General features: G+C 40.8%; 1 protein-coding gene and 1 pseudogene across 1 annotated transcript; one reads left to right on the forward strand and one right to left on the reverse strand.

The window, feature by feature from the left end:
- Nucleotides 1-2565: 2565 nt before the first annotated feature.
- Nucleotides 2566-5916, forward strand: LOC139550539 (complement C1q-like protein 3). Its single transcript, XM_071361487.1, has 2 exons — nt 2566-3645; nt 3975-5916. The coding sequence occupies exons 1-2, from the start codon at nt 3028-3030 to the stop codon at nt 4152-4154; spliced, it is 798 nt and encodes a 265-aa protein (XP_071217588.1). The 5' UTR covers nt 2566-3027; the 3' UTR covers nt 4155-5916.
- Nucleotides 5917-6053: 137 nt separating this feature from the next.
- On the reverse strand, nt 6054-9811 carry LOC139551241 (N-acetyltaurine hydrolase-like; annotated as a pseudogene).
- Between the last annotated feature and the right edge of the window lie 11684 nt (nt 9812-21495).

A 21495-nucleotide genomic window follows, 5' to 3' on the forward strand; every position in this document is an offset into this window, starting at 1 on the left:
TTAAATTAGACTACAGTAGGCTACTATATCACTGTAATGTCACTGTGATGTACTGTAATGCAGACCTGGGATAACTGTAGTTTCAACTATTCTTTTTGGAAAGTAACTATTTTCCCGGGGTAACAAATAGTTACTTTGGAGGTGACTACAACTATTCGAATACATATCCCAAAAAATGACTACTTTTAAAACTATTTGAATACAGATCCCAAAAAATGACTACTTTTAAAACTATTTGAATACACATCCCAAAAAATGACTACTTTTAAAACTATTTGAATACACATCCCCAAAAATGACTACTTTTTAAAACTATTTGAATATAGATCCCAAAAAGACTACTTTTTAAAACTATTTGAATACAGATCCCAAAAAGACTACTTTTTAAAACTATTTGAATACAGATCCCAAAAAGACTACTTTTTAAAACTATTTGAATACAGATCTCAGAAAGACTACTTTTTAAAACTATTTGAATACAGATCTCAGAAAGACTACTTTTTAAAACTATTTGAATACAGATCTCAGAAAGTGACTACTTTTCAAAACTATTTGAATACAGATCAGAGAAATCAACTACTTTAAAAAAATATATTTGAATACAGATCTCAGGAAGTGATTACTTTTCTGAAACTATTGGATCGGCAGCTTTTAACTAATGGCAGGGCTGAATCTGGAACTACTTGAGATAACATACAATCTCCTATACTATTCCAATCTCTCTGACAGTTATATTTCATCTACACAATACATTTATATCTGAAAATGTCTAAATGTCCATTCTACTGAATGTCCATTGCCCCAGGTGTATTTAATCAAGTCAAACCAATTAACCAATTATATTTTGTACAGATAAGTATAAATAAGTTGTGACACATAACTACCGTAAGACTCTTTCAACATGCCACTGAAAAGGTTGAAAGCTGAAATAAATTGTATGATATCTGAAAATGCTGCAGAGGGAGGAGGTATCTGAGGGTAAGTGTTCTTGTTTCAAACACACACCATGCCATCTTTAAAGGGATAGTTTACTCAGAATACAAACTAACTTGATTTTCAACCTACCTTAGCTGTAGTTGACTCAAGAAGGCAGTTTTGGGATATTTTGTTTCCTTTCAACACTTAACAGCCATATTTTGTTACCGTTAGCATTCTCCTTAACACTTAACATTAAATTGTTCTTGTGCCTGTGTAATCAAACTGTAATTACTTTTGGAGCAAGATTTTATTAGCATGTTGTTACATAATACTTTGGTAATTACATTTTAATTGCATAGAAATGAGCTGTGAGTTTGTGTAACTACTGTACACAAGTGGAATAGTGACTGTTCCTTATTCCACTTGTGCAATAACTCCAATATTATGCAATCATAAAACAATTTCCAAAGTCCTATGTAACCACAATGTTGCTATTGTAATATTTACTAAGTTACTACACATGTATAAGAACTGGATGTTAAGTGTTACTGGATATGTCACTCATTATGAATGTATTAGTCATTTTGTTAGTCTACTCTAATGTAGAGGTGATTCCATGTCCCTCATGTATTTCATTCTAGGCTAAAGGCTATGTTAAGATTAATATCTAAGAGCCTTCTAAACCATGTGCTTGTGATAATATACAGTATTTAGATTAATTCAACTAACTGTTGACGTTTTTGGTTCTTCATTAAATATTTGGCAGCCATCAAGTAAATATTTTTTTATTATTTGGTTTTCTGAGAGGTATCCAAAATCGTTAAAATGTTAAGAGACCTGTATTGGAAAATCAAAGAAAATAGTTGCCTTTTAGTTAAAATGTTATATAAAATCGACTACCTTGAGTATTCGAAAAGTTGTTATTTTCAAATAAAATACAAAATACAACTATTTTCTGCCCAAGTCTGCTGTAATGTACACAACTACAGTGAAGAAACAAACAACTTCTATCAGTACCGTTTTACCTTATCAATATCACCCTATTGCATTGTTGTTGCAATGCCGTTCTTCCCAAAATATGTCTTTCCTCTGCCTCTCCGCAGCCACACCACCCATGGTAACCCATGGCAACATCCTATCGTCATCCCTCCCCGACTGCACCAATTAGCTCTTCATCAGTCACACAACACTCCGACACACCTTCTGTGGTTCTAAAGTTATCTCACATCCATGCCATGGGATCTTTAATTACCACGGTGAGATAGGACAACCTCTCACCCTAAGACTGAATCTGACATCTGAACCTCAATAAATGAAATGTCTCTCAGTTGATTGCGTTATCATTCCGAGGTATCCCGTCATTTCATCTTTCAATGTATATGGGGTCATACACCCACCCCCCACCAAATGCCCTCTGTCTCTTTGACTTTATTGATTTCCTCCGGAATGATTAATTGGACAGAGGGGGAGCTGAGGTGTGACCAGGTACCAAGCGTACAGCCGATGTCCTCTGTGGCCATCCAGAAAGGCCATTCTACAAACAACTCCGTTAGTGGACATTCAAAAATGAGACTGCAAACCCCCCCCCCCCCCCCCCGAGTACCTTTCCCTTAACATCCATCTGATATCAGAGCTAGCCTACTCCCCTCCCCTCTCCAAACATTCACGAAAAGGTAATCACTGTGACCATCTCGAAGACATCGTAGCATGGTGGCAGGTGAACTTGTATGTGTATGCTTTATCCCAATTGGCGTAAAGCGTAGGTAGAAAGTGTATGCTAAATCTATAAACTATTGCGAGTGTTAGTTTAATACACATGAAAGGCTCCAATGTGATGTTATTGAGCCATACCAGTGCGGAAAGGAGAAAAAAGAATGGACTTTGTGGGGCGTAAAAGTTGAATTTATCAATACCATTTCAAGACAAGGACGCGGGACAACATTTCAACAGCCTGCCTTGTATAGATTACGCACACACATTTATTCATTATTTTCTTATTTTCTGATCGTTAAAGTGCACCGGCAACAAGAATCCCTCTCATCCGGCAAGATTTCGTCCAGAAGCAGACTGGAAGACCGTCCACTTCGGAGGTTGGCCGGTAGGACGCGGATGATCGCGACAGGTGTTTGTGGAGTAGTCATGGTGCTAGTGTTGGTTATCCTGATTCCGGTGCTGGTCAACTCCGCCGGAATATCCGCGCGGTACGAAATGCTCGGATCCTGTCAGATGGTGTGTGATCCCCACGGGACCAAGTCCACGGCCACAGACAAAGCCAATACCATCAGAGACAGCCGCTTGGTCCAGTCTCTACCAACCTTAATCCAAGGTCCGAAAGGGGAGCCCGGACGCACAGGAAGAATTGGCCCTAGGGGTCCTCATGGCGAGCCAGGACCACCCGGACCTGCCGGCCCGCCTGGGGAGAGAGGAGAGCCCGGTCCGCCAGGACTACCCGGAACGCCCGGAGCTAACGGAGCCACAGGTGCCATAAGCGCAGCCACATACAACATGGTTCCAAAGATAGCTTTCTACGCCGGGCTGAAAAAACAGCACGAGGGCTACGAAGTTCTGAAATTTGACGACGTAGTCACCAACCTTGGCAACCACTACGACCCCACGACGGGGAAATTCACCTGCTCGATACCGGGCATCTACTTCTTCGTTTACCATGTGCTGATGCGAGGCGGGGATGGCACCAGTATGTGGGCTGATCTTTGTAAGAACAACCAGGTGAGCCATATACTGACTTGTTCAATCAAATTACACTGAAACATAACACTTCTTTCTCATCTATAATGTGTAACTGTTGATTAGGAATCAAAACATAAAACAGCTTAGGCTACAATTTACGCACAGATAAACTGCGTTTTACGCAAGTACCCCGCTTTCATCAAAGCGTCGCTGTCAGTGGTGTTGAAGTTCCAGCTCTGCGCCCCTTTCATTACTGAAACTCCAGTTCACTAACATGACCAAATGATACTACATTGATTGTTGTGTTAACGGAACATAAATAAAACATGGTATCAGAAAGATTGGTGACTAATAACAATGCTCTCCAGGTGCGAGCGAGCGCTATCGCCCAAGACGCCGACCAGAACTACGATTATGCCAGCAACAGTGTTGTCCTACATCTCGAGCCCGGCGATGAGATCTACATCAAGCTGGACGGGGGCAAGGCGCACGGGGGCAACAACAACAAGTACAGCACCTTCTCCGGCTTCATTGTCTACGCCGATTAACAGAACACCATATATTCTACATTAGGCTGTTCACTGCACCTTCATCTGCTATTATTCTCTCTTTTGGATTGGTTACACCGCTGTCGTTAAGAAGACATGTGGTTACAGAGAGACTGGGGGATTTTGACGCAGAAGTGAACATTAACACGCTTAAATAGACCTTTCCTTTCGTGCGTAAAACCCCAAATTATGCAATGCCCAGTGATGAACTTGAACACGTGGAAACATGGAAGGAGATGAGTCAAAGTTGCATGTGTATAAGCCCATATTATGTACAACAGGTTAAACAGGAATGGTGTTCATGCTTCATTGCTTTTGCCATTGGGTCAATTAATTAATGTTTGAATTGGTCTTGTAACGCATCTCAGTTCATGTTAGAGTCTATGGAATAGGAAAACATAGGCAACGCATAGAGGTGATTAAAAGTGTACTGCAGGAAGTAATGATTGGTGTGTTTCTGTCTGCATCTTCTTACTTTACCTTGGGTTACTTACTGCAGTGTTGTTCTGACAATTACTAGTGTTTTATCAGACTACTGCATGAGTGTAAAATAGCTATCATGATCATAATGTATATAAATGCCTTCTGTCCAATTCAACATTTTCCTGGAGAATGAATTAAGTGCTCAGTGCTTGACTAAGATTGATTAGGCCTACAGCCAGTATTTGATATGGAAATAGCTACATTATCTGGAAGAAAAACATGCCATCAGAGAAAATAAATCTAACTATTTTAATGATTTCTGCACAGTATTCATGTTCTACAAAAAACAACAAATCAAAAAGTAAATTCTAATTTAAACAGAGCATTGAAAATAGTAGAAAATATTCCTTGGTCACATTTTTCCTCTGAATGTTCCATTTGGTGATGTATCAGAACACAGGAGACTTTCCTACGGTACCAGCACTTCCTAACTTTTTAATCCTATCACACACTGTCCTGAAGTGACATAATGGTTATGTATTGTCTGCTGTGATGTCATTGCTCATGTGGTGAAGTCACTCTGTGATGCCACCTGTTCCCAGAAGGAGAGACCATGTCCTTCAGGATGACCTACCGGCCAACCAGCTCCCTCCTATAGCCACCCCACCATGTGACACCGCAACAACTCATCTAACAAGCTTTGAATGCCCAGTATACTGATTAAGAACACTTTGAAAGAGTTAGCTCTGTCAGTGCCCTTTTGGTACCCTAGTCTCTATTAGCAATACAAAAATATCAAATGGGAAATACATATTTTTTAATGCTACTACTTATCACAAAGACTGTTTGTGAAATGTCATTACTACTGACAGAGCAGTTACTGCTTTCAATAAAACTAATCAGCACAATACTTACAAGTAAAGCATCATGTGCAGACCATGTCCTTGAGTTTGATTGGACAGAAATCTTGGCTTTGTCTTGTTAAATTATATTGGGCTTCTGTGTTGCCGCCGCATTTACATTTAGTCTTCCATTTCTTTTCAAACGGAGAATTTTGGATGGAAATTAGTCTTTTTGTGCGACTAAGGCTATAGTATTGAGGATCACTCTGCCAAGCAGGATGGTTTTGTTTTTTGCTTACAGTATTAATGATTAATTACAAACATTAATTGAAGCTTTGATTCAGTCATAGCTCTTATGTGAAATAAATTGAATAATTTCCTCACTCAGCTGTCAGAATGTTCAACAATAAAAAGAAATCCCCATGTTTACTTCTCCATAATACATTTCAATTCAGTACATCACAGCGAAGTAGCAAGAATAAAAAGTGTCAACTTCTTGACGTCAATTATGTTTGGTGATTTGCAAGTAATAACAAATGTTTAAAAGCATTTTTTACTGGGTTCAATAGCTGATACAAAAGAGAAAGGCCTACGGAGCAGCCTTCCTCTGTCTGGGTGATCTGATTATGATCCTTCATTTGAATGTGAGCCAGCGTTTAGAGTTTTCTATGAGGGCCTTGTCCACCTGGATCTGGTTGATCACTCTGCTCAGCATCTTGGCCACAATGTTCTTCAGGATGTGTGAGTAGTCCTGGCCTCCGTACTTGGTGAGACGGTTCTTGGTGTGGATGTCATGGGCGATGACAATGTTGTCCTCATAACCTTCCTGGACCAGGAACGCCACACTGGAGAGAGGGAGGTCCACACTTGCACTCACGCACACTCACACACAACGAAACAGATACATGGGTGTTATTTTGCTGTTTACATTTTGTAAAGTATCGTGAAGTAGATAGAGACAACCACATAGACCTTGTTAGGCTGTTGGTTTTCTAGTGCAGGATGTAGGATCTTCATTTGATCACCCTTTAGTTGCAGGAAATGCAAACCTGTAGTGTATTTGAGATTTTAAAAGGCTTCTAAAGTTTGTAATTTCAACTTAAAATTGATTTGTCCTAACTAAACATGTATCAACCCCTACAAAAATGTCCATAAATTATAATTCACACAATAATTCACATTTCCTGTTCCTGCAGGATTATGTTCATGCTGTTGGAAACAGGGTTAAATAAAGATCCTAAATCTGTAGGTAGTTTGGTAGCAACATAAAGAGTTCTCACAGTTTGACTCTCTGGCTGTCACTGGGCATGTCCACCTCCAGGTTATAGGCATAGTTCAGCATCTCTGTTCCAAACAGGTTGTACTCCAGGTTATAGGCATAGTTCAGCATCTCTGTTCCAAACAGGTTGTACTCCAGGTTATAGGCATAGTTCAGCATCTCTGTTCCAAACAGGTTGTACTCCAGGTTATAGGCATAGTTCAGCATCTCTGTTCCAAACAGGTTGTACTCCAGGTTATAGGCATAATTCAGCATCTCTGTTCCAAACAGGTTGTACTCCAGGTTATAGGCATAGTTCAGCATCTCTGTTCCAAACAGGTTGTACTCCAGGTTATAGGCATAGTTCAGCATCTCTGTTCCAAACAGGTTGTACTCCAGGTTATAGGCATAGTTCAGCATCTCTGTTCCAAACAGGTTGTACTCCAGGTTATAGGCATAGTTCAGCATCTCTGTTCCAAACAGGTTGTGTCAGGTTTTGGCCAGGACTGTTTGGTTTTGTTCACTAGATGTCCCCCTTGCACCTTTTTTGTACCTTTTGTTTTTCTTGCCCTAATTATTGTTTGCACCTGTAAGTCATTCCCTTGTTAGTATTTAAACCCTGTGTGTTCCTTAGTTCCTTGCTCAGTGTTTGTATGTTAGCACCCAGCCCCAGCCTTTGTGAACATTTTTCTCTTGTTGGATTTTCCAGAGGTTCTCTGGTTTTGTTCTCGTGTATTTTTGGATTGGTCTTTTGAGGTTTGTTTTTTCCCTTGCTGTTTTTACCACTTTGTGGATTTTCTTTTGTATTTTGGAAGATATCTATTTTTTATTAAACCACCATCTCTAGTACTGCTGTGTCTGCCTCATCTTCTGGGTTCTGCCAATTATTAGTGACTGTTTCTCGCACCGGGTCCTGACAGGTTGTACTCCAGGTTATAGGCATAGTTCAGCATCTCTGTTCCAAACAGGTTGTTCCAAATAATTTACAGTCCCGCATCACAGAAGCTACTGTACCGTTGTCTTCACCAGATGAAAATACTCCACAATAAGCATTATTACCTTGCTAAACATAACAGGTATATAGAAGCTTGATTTATAAGTAGAATAGTTTATACTATATTATAAACCCATGTAGGGCCCATCGTTTTTCCAGACCAGGAAAAACTCTTAGCCATAGCCATATCATAAGTCCTGTCACCCCCTCCATATCCAGTCCAGTCTGGGTCCTGAGAACCCTCACCTGTCCAGGTGTGGCATGACGGTCTTGCTGATGTCTTCTCCAGCCTCCTGCAGGAGGCAGACTATCTCAGTGATGCGCCAGGGTTCCGTCCCAGGTGGAGGATGACTGGGCAGCCCAGCTCGATATGAGCGTGTGCAGTGGCCTGCAGCAACTTCTTCTCACTGTCCATGATTGGCCAGCTGCAGCTGATCTCGGTCCCGTCCACCCCCTGGAGCACCTCGCTGACGATGATGTCTGTGAGCTGGACAGAGACATCAGGTGTTATGCCTCATTCACATTAACTATAGGCACTCCATTACATTGCGCCGGATGTCAATCATTTCAATGGGGTCGTCCACAACACAGTGGACTCGTAACACCCCCTTGTGCAAAGTTGTAATTTTTTCAAAACTTTGTCGCCTTCAGTCCAGTTAGAGTTTGTTGAAGAACAGGAAGTGACCAAACCACAGAAGTTAGATTAAATATGTGGTTTTCAGTGATGGCTTTATAGGATACAGTAGCTAGCAACTTGTAAGCAATGACCCATTTCTATTAGTGAGTACTATTTTAATAGTAATGTTAAGTAATACACATTGGCTGTTAAGCCAATTATGTTATATGACTGCCTCCCGTTTAAGTTTATTGTGATGGTAATCTTGTTTGTTTTTGATGGTGATAAGAATTAACAAAAATTCAGGAGAGAGGACCAGACTTGAATGCAATATTTTAACTACTGTAGTTTCCTTGAATGCAGCTCCCTACTAACTTAACAAGCACCAGCTGTTACTAACTGCCAATCAGTTTACAATACTTTTGCAACACTTTAACTAGTTGCCGTGAACACAGCTCCTCAACAGCATTAGTTGCAACACATTGCTGATCTGCCTTCACACCTGTCCTCACTCTACTTAATCACCACTGCCACCCTACTTAAACCTGACCAAACTAACAGTCCTCCTCTGTCTTCTGCAGTGCATGTTGCGTTGCACGACACTGTGCATTACTAGCCTCATCAAGTTTTGCATCCCCCTTCTATCTATTATCTCCTGGGGGGATTGCCATCCTCACAGCAGTCTAACTAACTATTAGACAATGGACACAAACTGTCCATAACTCCTTCAGGTGGGAGACAGCTGACCAAAGCCAATTGGAAGCGTCTTACTGAGACACCGTCTTCTACAAATAGGCCAGTACACATCAGACACAAACTATACTACACCATAAACCTTCCCCACCTTCTTCACTGTCATCTTCCTGGTGTCCTCAGAGTGGGTGGCATCCACATAGTACCCTTCCCCTTCTATGATGTGTACACCTGTACCTTGGACAGCTGTTTAAGGAAGAGCAGGTCCCTGGCAATCCTCTGGGTAGTGTTTTCTCTGATGGGTCACCCTCCTGCCTTTTGGTACTGTCACGTTCTGACCTTTATTTCCTTTGTTTTGTCTTTATTTAGTATGGTCAGGGCGTGAGTTGGGGTGGGCAGTCTATGTGTGTTTTTCCTATGTTGGGGTTTTGAATTCGGCCTGGTATGGTTCTCAATCAGAGGCAGCTGTCAATCGTTGTCCCTGATTGAGAATCATACTTAGGTAGCCTGGGTTTCACTTTTGGTTTGTGGGTGTTTGTTTCCGTGTGAGTGTTTGTTGCCACACGGTACTGTTTCGGTTTCGTTCGTTTCACGTTTATTGTTTTGTATTTTTGTAGTGTTCAGTTTATGTCTTTAAATTAACATTATGGACACTTACCACGATGCATATTGGTCCTCCGATCCTTCTCGCTTCTCCTCGTCAGAAGAGGAGGACGACAGCCGTTACAGGTACTCACGAAACGCTTCCCGCACAGCACTGGTCTCCTGCAACAGAAGCAGGTTCTCATGGCTAAAGAAGAAGATGATGAAGAAGAATACTTTATTGTCCATTGTCACAGAGATTTAACAGGTTCTAGACTGCCTGCTGTGTGGATTATAGACTACCTGTGTAATAGTTCTAGAAAACTGCCAACTGTATTGGTTCTAGACTACCTGCTGTAAGGGTTTTAGATTACCTGCTGTAAAGATTCTAGACTACCTGCTATAACAGGTTCTAGACTACCTGCTATAACAGGTTCTAGACTACCTGCTGTAAAGATTCTAGATTACCTGCTATAACAGGTTCTAGACTACCTGCTATAACAGCTTTTAGACTACCTGCTATAACAGGTTCTAGACTACCTGCTATAACAGGTTTTAGACTACCTGCTATAACAGGTTCTAGACTACCTGCTGTAAAGATTCTAGATTACCTGCTATAACAGGTTCTAGACTACCTGCTATAACAGGTTTTAGATTACCTGCTATAACAGGTTTTAGACTACCTGCTATAACAGGTTCTAGACTACCTGCTGTAAAGATTCTAGATTACCTGCTATAACAGGTTCTAGACTACCTGCTATAACAGGTTTTAGATTACCTGCTATAACAGGTTTTAGACTACCTGCTATAACAGGTTCTAGACTACCTGCTATAACAGGTTCTAGACTACCTGCTATAACAGGTTTTAGATTACCTGCTATAACAGGTTTTAGACTACCTGCTATAACAGGTTCTAGACTACCTGCTGTAAAGATTCTAGATTACCTGCTATAACAGGTTCTAGACTACCTGCTATAACAGGTTTTAGATTACCTGCTATAACAGGTTTTAGACTACCTGCTATAACAGGTTCTAGACTACCTGCTATAACAGGTTCTAGACTACCTGCTATAACAGGTTTTAGATGACCTGCTATAACAGGTTCTAGACTACCTGCTATAACAGGTTTTAGACTACCTGCTGTAAAGATTATAGACTACCTGCTATAACAGGTTTTAGATTACCTGCTGTAAAGATTATAGACTACCTGCTATAACAGGTTTTAGATTACCTGCTGTAAAGATTATAGACTACCTGCTATAACAGGTTCTAGACTACCTGCTATAACAGGTTTTAGATTACCTGCTATAACAGGTTCTATACTACCTGCTATAACAGGTTTTAGATTACCTGCTGTAAAGATTATAGACTACCTGCTATAACAGGTTTTAGACTACCTGCTATAACAGGTTTTAGACTACCTGCTGTAAAGGTTTTAGATTACCTGCTATAACAGGTTCTAGACTACCTGCTATAACAGGTTTTAGATTACCTGCTATAACAGGTTTTAGATTACCTGCTATAACAGGTTCTAGACTACCTGCTATAACAGGTTTTAGATTACCTGCTGTAAAGATTATAGACTACCTGCTATAACAGGTTCTAGACTACCTGCTGTAAAGATTCTAGATTACCTGCTATAACAGGTTCTAGACTACCTGCTATAACAGGTTTTAGATTACCTGCTATAACAGGTTTTAGACTACCTGCTATAACAGGTTCTAGACTACCTGCTATAACAGGTTCTAGACTACCTGCTATAACAGGTTTTAGATTACCTGCTATAACAGGTTTTAGACTACCTGCTATAACAGGTTCTAGACTACCTGCTGTAAAGATTCTAGATTACCTGCTATAACAGGTTCTAGACTACCTGCTATAACAGGTTTTAGATTACCTGCTATAACAGGTTTTAGACTACCTGCTATAACAGGTTCTAGACTACCTGCTATAACAGGTTCTAGACTACCTGCTATAACAGGTTTTAGATGACCTGCTATAACAGGTTCTAGACTACCTGCTATAACAGGTTTTAGACTACCTGCTGTAAAGATTATAGACTACCTGCTATAACAGGTTTTAGATTACCTGCTGTAAAGATTATAGACTACCTGCTATAACAGGTTTTAGATTACCTGCTGTAAAGATTATAGACTACCTGCTATAACAGGTTCTAGACTACCTGCTATAACAGGTTTTAGATTACCTGCTATAACAGGTTCTATACTACCTGCTATAACAGGTTTTAGATTACCTGCTGTAAAGATTATAGACTACCTGCTATAACAGGTTTTAGACTACCTGCTATAACAGGTTTTAGACTACCTGCTGTAAAGGTTTTAGATTACCTGCTATAACAGGTTCTAGACTACCTGCTATAACAGGTTTTAGATTACCTGCTATAACAGGTTTTAGATTACCTGCTATAACAGGTTCTAGACTACCTGCTATAACAGGTTTTAGATTACCTGCTGTAAAGATTATAGACTACCTGCTATAACAGGTTTTAGATTACCTGCTGTAAAGATTATAGACTACCTGCTATAACAGGTTTTAGATTACCTGCTGTAAAGATTCTAGACTACCTGCTATAACAGGTTTTAGACTACCTGCTGTAAAGATTATAGACTACCTGCTATAACAGGTTCTAGAGTACCTGCTATAACAGGTTTTAGATTACCTGCTGTAAAGATTATAGACTACCTGCTATAACAGGTTTTAGATTACCTGCTGTAAAGATTATAGACTACCTGCTATAACAGGTTCTAGAGTACCTGCTATAACAGGTTTTAGATTACCTGCTGTAAAGATTATAGACTACCTGCTATAACAGGTTTTAGATTACCTGCTATAACAAGTTCTAGACTACCTGCTATAACAGGTTTTAGATTACCTGCTGTAAAGATTATAGACTACCTGCTATAACAGGTTTTAGACTACCTGCTATAACAGGTTTTAGACTACCTGATGTAAAGGTTTTAGATTACCTGCTATAACAGGTTCTAGACTACCTGCTATAACAGGTTTTAGATTATCTGCTGTAAAGATTATAGACTACCTGCTATAACAGGTTTTAGATTACCTGCTGTAAAGGTTTTAGACTACCTGCTATAACAGGTTTTAGATTATCTGCTGTAAAGATTATAGACTACCTGCTATAACAGGTTTTGGATTACCTGCTGTAAAGGTTTTAGACTACCTGCTATAACAGGTTTTAGATTACCTGCTATAACAGGTTCTAGACTACCTGCTATAACAGGTTTTAGATTACCTGCTATAACAGGTTCTAGACTACCTGCTATAACAGGTTTTAGATGACCTGCTATAACAGGTTCTAGACTACCTGCTATAACAGGTTTTAGACTACCTGCTATAACAGGTTTTAGACTACCCTCTGTAAGGTTTCTAGACTACCTGCTATATGGGTTGTAGAAAAGTGCCTGCTGTATTGGTTCTAGACTACCTGCTGTATGGGTTCTAGACTACCTGCTGTATGGGTTCTAGACGACCTGCTGTATGGGTTCTAGACTACCTGCTGTATGGGTTCTAGACTACCTGCTGTATGGGTTCTAGAAAACTGCCTGCTATATTGGTTTTAGATTACCTACTGGAAAGGTTCTAGACTACCTGTTGTATGGATTCTAGACTATTTTCTGTATTGGCTCTAGACCATCTGCTGTATGGGTTCTAGATTACCTGCTGAAAGTGTTTTAGACTATCTGTGGTAAAGTTTCTCGACTAACTGCTGTATGGGTTTTTCAGCAGCAGGGACTGGGAGACTAGTCAAGATCGAGGAAAAGATGAACGGAGCAAAGTACAGAGAGATCCTTGATGAAAACCTGCTCCAGAGCGCTCAGGACCTCAGACTGGGGCAAAGGTTCACCTTCCAACAGGACAACGATCCTATGTACACAGCCAAGTCAAAGCAGGCGTGGCTTCGGGACAAGTCTCTGAATTTCCTTGAGTGGCCCGGCCAGAGCCCGGACTTGAACCAGATCGAACATCTCTGGAGAGACCTGAAAATAGCTTTGCAGCAACGCTCCTCATCCAACCTGACAGGGTTTGAGAGGATCTGCAGAGAAGAATGGGAGAAACTCCCCAAATACAGGTGTGCCAAGCTTGTAGTGTGATACCCAATAAGATTTGACACTCTAATCGCTGCCAAAGGTTGTTCAACAAGGTACTGAGTAAAGGGTCTGAATACTTATGCAAATGTGATATTTCAGTTTTTACATTTTTATAAATAAATTAAATTATGGGGTATTGTGTGTAGATTGATGAGGGGGAAAAACAATTTAATCAATTTTAGAATAAGGCTGTAAAATAACAAAATGTGGAAAATGTGAAGGGGCATGAACACTTCCCGAATGCTCTGTACTATAGTGAGAATACGACTGACACAAAGTATAATAGGTTACTACCAGAATATATTATAACCATATCATGTGATGCAATTTATCATCATAATGACATTACTTATGAAGTCATTAACATAACACTGTACCTGACAATAATAGCCTATTGTACCATGGGTTTAAAGAACCGAGTATTAATACCAACAAATGTTTTTCTTTTTTTTAAAGGTGTAATCTTGATATGAGCCTCAGAAAAGATCTGGTCTCAGTCATAAATTGAGTTGCTTAGCACGCTTCTCTTTCCAGAGTCCACCACGACCCCATCCTGAGAGTAGGCTACTTTCATTTGATCATATGTGACAAGACTTCTTCTCCATTATGTTCATTATACCCTCAGGAGGAGCACTAGATAAGTTATTAACTCACTGCAAATTGTGCCAGGAATCTAATTGACCTCCTTGCCTTTAACAGCTGTATGTATGGGATGAGAGAAAGAAACGCCCGTATCTATCTCTAAAGGATTGATTGCAAATTGAGCATGTTTTCACACTCCTGATTGGTCTCTATTTTTCTCAAGACTGCCAACATTTCCTCTCTCTATCCCCCTTTTTATTTTTTACATAGCCCATTTCTTGAACAGCTTGAAAGACAGATGGATTAGGTAACCACAGTTTATCATTCTCCAACTGTCACTCAGTGACCAGCCCAGTGGATGTGCACTCATACAGCATGTGAGATCATTGCAGAGAGTCTGACATAAGCAACAATTGGAGTTAGGGCCAACTTCTGTGCTCTCTCTGAACACGCTTTTGCCATATCTGTTACAATTATGTTCTCCAGCGTTTGGTTTTTGAGAAATGCCAATGGTTGACCAAATGACCGACTACTGCTGTTCTCCATCTGTAGGCTATGCAAGATCATGACCTATCAACAGTGTCACGTGGCAGAAGGGACAGCGAGAGAGAGAGAGAGAGGCTATGATGAGTAATTTTTCTGATGTACAATAAAAATAAAAGTTTTACCCTGGTTATTGTCTATAACTTGGCCTCTGAGGTTTTTCAGCTCAGATCGCATGATCAGAAAAAACTCAACGCCCTAAAGATTACTGAAAACTAAAACTAGAGGTCCCCTGCCCTATGCACAGTGTTACAGCGGCTTTACACATGCCCCAACGTGCTCCTCGCTCCAGGGTCCCTCGTTAGTGAAGCTCTGTCCTGTCACTGTCATCAGTCACCCTAACTCTGCTCTGCTACACACACACACTCATACAGAGGCATGGGGGATTATGACAAAGAGAGATGACTGAAGCAAGGCCTGATATCCACAGAGACCTCTGTAGAGACAACCCATTTGTTTAGGATGAATCTCAGTGGGACAGAGAGTCGAGAGTTGGAGATGATTGGATTCATAGTTTTGTTGTGCTTTGATACAAGTCATTGTTCATTGCCATTTTTTTATTATTGCGAGTTGGGGTAGGCTGGTGTTGCAACCCATGAGTTCTTGGTTTTCAGACAAAAAGAGGTACAAAAATATGTATAAAAGACATCAAAACTTTAGCATTTAGATGATATCCTGCATTTATAGATGAGTAAATTAATTTACTACATACTATTGTTTATTACGTTTTAAAAGCTCTCCTGTCATGCTAGAAGTGAGGATACTGTGCCATTTTCTGTACGAAAACATTTTGGAATGTAGCAGATAGAAACTCATGACTAGAGCCGGTGTTATTCTTTATTCTACATGTCAGAGGCATGTTTGTTGTACATATGTAACAAAACATCCTGCTGAACGGCCTCTGGGTTAACTATTAGATTCTAGGGCCCTCTGGGGGTGGAAAGGGAGAGCTGCATGCAAACGGACTATTCAATGATCCACAAGTCAATGAATAGACTGCAAGGATGATCACAGACAGGAGAGAAAAATGCACAAAATGAGTAAAAAACGGCTAAATGTGAATATCACTATGATTACCCTATCCATCACTCCCCCCTCTTCTCCATATCCTTTTCCCAGATTAGTACATCAGCTGTTCATTTATTTTAATTTGAATTGAACCTTTATTTAACTAGTTACCTACCATCCCCATGTGATATGGGACCATCCCCATGTAATAGGGGACCATCCCCATGTGATACGGGACCATCCCCATGTGATATGGGACCATCCCCATGTAATAGGGGACCATCCCCATGTGATAGGGGACCATCCCCATACCATCCCCATGTGATAGGGGACCATCCCCATGTGATAGGGGACCATCCCCATGTGATACGGGACCATCCCCATGTGATAGGGGACCATCCCCACGTGATAGGGGACCATCCCCATGTGAAACGGGACCATTCCCATGTGATAGGGGACCATCCCCACATGATAGGGGACCATCCCCATGTGATACGGGACCATCCCCATGTGATAGGGGACCATCCCCACGTGATACGGGACCATTCCCATGTGATAGGGGACCATCCCCATGTGATAGGGGACCATCCCCACGTGATACGGGACCATTCCCATGTGATAGGGGACCATCCCCATGTGATAGGGGACCATCCCCACGTGATACGGGACCATCCCCATGTGATAGGGGACCATCCCCACGTGATACGGGACCATTCCCGTGACCCATCTAAGAGGTTTAAGCATATTTTTCCCAGGACCATCATGCTAATCAATAGACGTGCTCTGGTCAATGAATAGTGCTGCAGTCGCTGATCAGTGGATAAATATTACCACTGAAAACCACAAAATACATCTCTTAACATATTTATGTGTTTAAATGTATTATAGGTCCACTGGAACAGGTGGTCATCCTGTTAAGTATTTGTATTTGTATTTATTAAAGATCCCCCATTAGTTCCTGCCAAGGCATCAGCTACTCTTCCTGGGGTCCTAACACATTAAGACACTTATATAACACATAAAACAAAAGATAAAACAGTACATCATATAACACTGTCACACCACCACATATCTACAATTCAAAATGTATAATACCACAATATTACAATGTACAGTACCAGTCAAAGGTTTGGAAACCTACTCATTTGAGGGTTTTTCTTTATTTGTACTATTTTCTACATTGTAGAATAATAACGAAGACATCATTTACACAGCAGCAACATAGAATCAAGGATGGGGTCAGCATTTACACAGCAGCAACATAGAATCAAGGATGGAGTCAGCATTTACACAGCAGCAACATAGCCTCAAGGATGGGGTCAGCATTTACACAGCAGCAACATAGCCTCAAGGATGGGGTCAGCATTTACACAGCAGCAACATAGGCTCAAGGATGGGGTCAGCATTTACACAGCAGCACCATAGGCTCAAGGATGGAGTCAGTATTTACACAGCAGCAACATAGGCTCAAGGATGGAGTCAGTATTTACACAGCAGCAACATAGCCTCACAGATGGGGTCAGCATTTACACAGCAGCAACATAGGCTCAAGGATGGAGTCAGTATTTACACAGCAGCAACATAGGCTCAAGGATGGAGTCAGCATTTACACAGCAGCAACATAGCCTCAATGATGGGGTCAGCATTTACACAGCAGCAACATAGCCTCAAGGATGGAGTCAGCATTTACACAGCAGCAACATAGCCTCAAGGATGGGGTCAGCATTTACACAGCAGCAACATAGCCTCAAGGATGGGGTCAGCATTTACACAGCAGCACCATAGCCTCAAGGATGGGGTCAGCAGTTACACAGCAGCAACATAGCCTCAAGGATGGGGTCAGCATTTACACAGCAGCAACATAGGCTCAAGGATGGAGTCAGTATTTACACAGCAGCACCATAGCCTCAAGGATGGAGTCAGTATTTACACAGCAGCACCATAGCCTCAAGGATGGAGTCAGTATTTACACAGCAGCACCATAGCCTCAAGGATGGGGTCAGGCTGCAGTTCCAACAAAAGTATGTGACTTTATTATTGTCATAAGTCATTCTTACAACAAGTCATCATAAACCCATCAGCTCATGACACAGTCAGGCATTGGTCTAATGACCAATCAGTCTCAACTTTATTCCATACAACTCTTATACTATTGCTTTAAGTTACCCCCTTTGATGTATCGAGTAGGTTGTGCACATAAACATTTTTAGATACGTAAAAATTAGCAACAAAACAAATGCAAACGAATGAGAATAATGCATGATGGGTGAATACCTAAACTGTCCCAAAACCAAGAAGCCAGGCTGTCCCAAAATCAGGAAGTCACACCCTGGCTCCTGGTCGGACTAATTCATGCTGTGTTGCTCCCTTCATTATAGGCCTAGGCCATCTGGAGTAAAAGATCTTTAACAAAACTGGGAAAGATCAAGCAAAACCTTCCCAATACCAAGACATCATGCATGCCATTGTCTTACAAATCCATGTTGCGAGTATCTATTTTCTGTTACACATGACAAGCCTATGGTGTTGAAGAAGTTTTGGAAACATCCTCTATAAAGCCTGGGTTTGCACTGCTTTGGCACACACAGACAGGCTTCCCAAAAAGCCAGAAAACAGCAACTACTGAAGAGGATGCCAAACCAACTCCATCATGTATGTGAAAACTTTACTCCTATCATCTGCTGTGATATCAACTGCTGCATCCATCCATGCATTCTGCAATGTGGTCTGATAAAGTCTCCCTGATCTCTGATTCCATTCAACTAACAGTTCATTGTATGTCTGTCTCTGTCATAGTAGCATCTTGAGTAATTTGGAATGATGTTAATAACTAAGATGAGGATGATGATGCTTTTGGGAAATTAATAAAAAACTAACAGTACAGTAAGTAGATTGAAAACATAACATGCCTAATAAATATAGTCACATTACTGCAGCAATTGTATATCGATCTACAGTATACACTGAGTGTACAAAACATTAGGAACACCTTCCTAATATTGAGTTGCACACCCTTTTGCACACAGAACAGCCTCAATTCATTGGGGCATGGACTACAAGGTGTCGAAAGCGTTCCACAGGGATGCTGGCTCATGTTTACTCCAATGCTTCCCACAGTTGTGTCAAGTTGGCTGGATGTCCTTTGGGTGGTGGACCATTCTTGATACACATGGGAAACAGTTGAGCTTGAAAAATCCAGCAGCGTTGCAATTCTTGACATAAAATGGTGCGCCTGGCATCTACTACCATACCCTGTTCAAAGGCTTTTCAATCTTTTGTCTTGCTTATTCACCCTCTGAATGGCACACATACACAATCCATGTCTCAATTGTCTCAAGGCTTAAAATTCCTTCTTTAACCTGTCTCCTTCATCTACACTGATTGAAGTGGTTTTAACGTGACATCAATAAGGGATCATAGCTTTCACCTGGATTCACCTGATCAGTCTCTATCATGAAAAGAGCAGTTGTGTACACTCAGTGTATATAAAACACAGGGAAAGCATGTTTTGACTGCACGGGACCTTTAATATATCCTCCGGAATCCTAGCTCACAATTCCACAACTTACATTGAAACAATTTAAAACAGTATAGCATTACAAGTAATTGAATAAACACTAGTCTTTCTGACATCAGCCTCTCCAGTAAAGATAACAGCCAACCACGTCTCCAGATTACCTCCATGTCCTCTATCCAGATGACTATGGGCTGCCGGTTGTCGGTAAATCAGACATTTTCAATGTGAATCAAAAAATGGTGCATCATCCCAGAATTTTCCTAGCCCAGTATTTTCATACGATAGTATCGCAGAGCCATGCTGTGAAAGACTAAATATATATATGTATATATATGTTGCAAACCATTACATTTACATTTAAGTCATTTAGCAGACGCTCTTATCCAGAGCGACTTACAAATTGGTGCATTCACCTTATGATATCCAGTGGAACAACCACTTTACAATAGTGCATCTAACTCTTTTAAGGGGGGGGGGGGGGGGGTTAGAAGGATTACTTTATCCTATCCTAGGTATTCCTTAAAGAGGTGGGGTTTCAGGTGTCTCCGGAAGGTGGTGATTGACTCCGCTGACCTGGCGTCGTGAGGGAGTTTGTTCCACCATTGGGGTGCCAGAGCAGCGAACAGTTTTGACTGGGCTGAGCGGGAACTGTACTTCCTCAGAGGTAGGGAGGCGAGCAGGCCAGAGGTGGATGAACGCAGTGCCCTTGTTTGGGTGTAGGGCCTGATCAGAGCCTGAAGGTACGGAGGTGCCGTTCCCCTCACAGCTCCATGTGAGCAAACCATGTGAATATAATGTACTGTATATTTCTACTTATCAATGATTTCAAAAAATTATAATTTATTACTCAACTTGACCATTCCCACTATGAAATCTCAAAAGAGAGTCTCTCAGATTAAATTGTGTCTTGTATTTCATGGTCCCCAAGTAGGCTACCTATGTAACTACTTTACCTTGGTCAGAGACAACTGTAAGTATTCCACTAGAAGGAGTGAAACAGACGTTGTTCCTTTCAGATTTAAGAGTGGTATGGGGAAAGAAACCTTTTTGTACTCAGCTGCCATTCTTTTTAAGAGTGGTATGGGGAAAGAAACCTTTTTGTACTCAGCTGCCATTCTTTTTAAGAGTGGTATGGGGAAAGAAACCTTTTTTGTACTCAGCTGCTATTCTTTTTAAGAGTGGTATGGGGAAAGAAACCTTTTTGTACTCAGCTGCCATTCTTTTTAAGAGTGGTATGGGGAAAGAAACCTTTTTGTACTCAGCTGCTATTCTTTTTAAGAGTGGTATGGGGAAAGAAACCTTTTGTACTCAACTGCCATTCTTTTTAAGAGTGGTATGGGGAAAGAAACCTTTTTGTACTCAACTGTCATTCTTTTTAAGAGTGGTACAGGGAAAGAAACCTTTTTGTACTCAGCTGCCATTCTTTGGAATAGTCTTCCAAAGAACTTGAAGTTCATGGTCGGTTTCAAGTTCTCACTGAAAAAATGACTAAACAACAGTAGCATGTCTCAAAACTGAGCTGTAAGACTACAGTACGTGGATGAGAAGAAAATGCACAGTTTAGCATATGGGCTGACTTTTGGTGCCTATTGTGTGTTATATTGTGATTGTCTTTTATATATTTGGGATTGATTGTTGTATATATTAAGGGTACATGAGACAAGGGTGATGTACCTTTCCAGTGTTGTTTTCTATGTAACTGTACAATTAGCTCAATTTGTGAAACAAACATTGTTTGTTACCACTACCACCCCCCCCACCCCCCCCCCACCCCCCACCCCAAATGGAAATAAGACCACAATGGAAATAAGCTTTCAAGATTTATTGTGTTATCTATCCTTGATGATTAAGGTAGGTTAAGTATTTTTCCTCAAAGCTACACCATGATTAAAGCTTTTAATTACATTTTCAGGAAAGCTTTATGAACCTATATTATGCTATAACCTTGTTTAATAAAATATATAAAACCACATAATTTTTATTGAAATATCAGACAGTTTCATCCTGAATGATTCTCTGATGGCCCTTAGATAGCTGTAGATCCCTACAGACACTCCTACTGGTCCACCCGCCTCTACTAGGGTTGCAAAATTCAGGGAACTTTCAATAATTTCCCTGTTTTTCCAGAAATCTTGGTTGGAGGATTCCGGTTTTCC

Source organism: Salvelinus alpinus, chromosome 23 (genome assembly GCF_045679555.1).
Source record: "Salvelinus alpinus chromosome 23, SLU_Salpinus.1, whole genome shotgun sequence".
Classification (NCBI taxonomy): Eukaryota; Metazoa; Chordata; class Actinopteri; order Salmoniformes; family Salmonidae; genus Salvelinus; species Salvelinus alpinus.

Bases quoted from the DNA above. Each gene is read 5' to 3' on its own strand.
- LOC139550539 (XM_071361487.1), top strand. From the start codon at position 3,028: ATGATCGCGACAGGTGTTTGTGGAGTAGTCATGGTGCTAGTGTTGGTT. The intron at 3,646-3,974 runs GTGAGCCATATA...AATGCTCTCCAG, and splicing joins ATCTTTGTAAGAACAACCAG to GTGCGAGCGAGCGCTATCGC.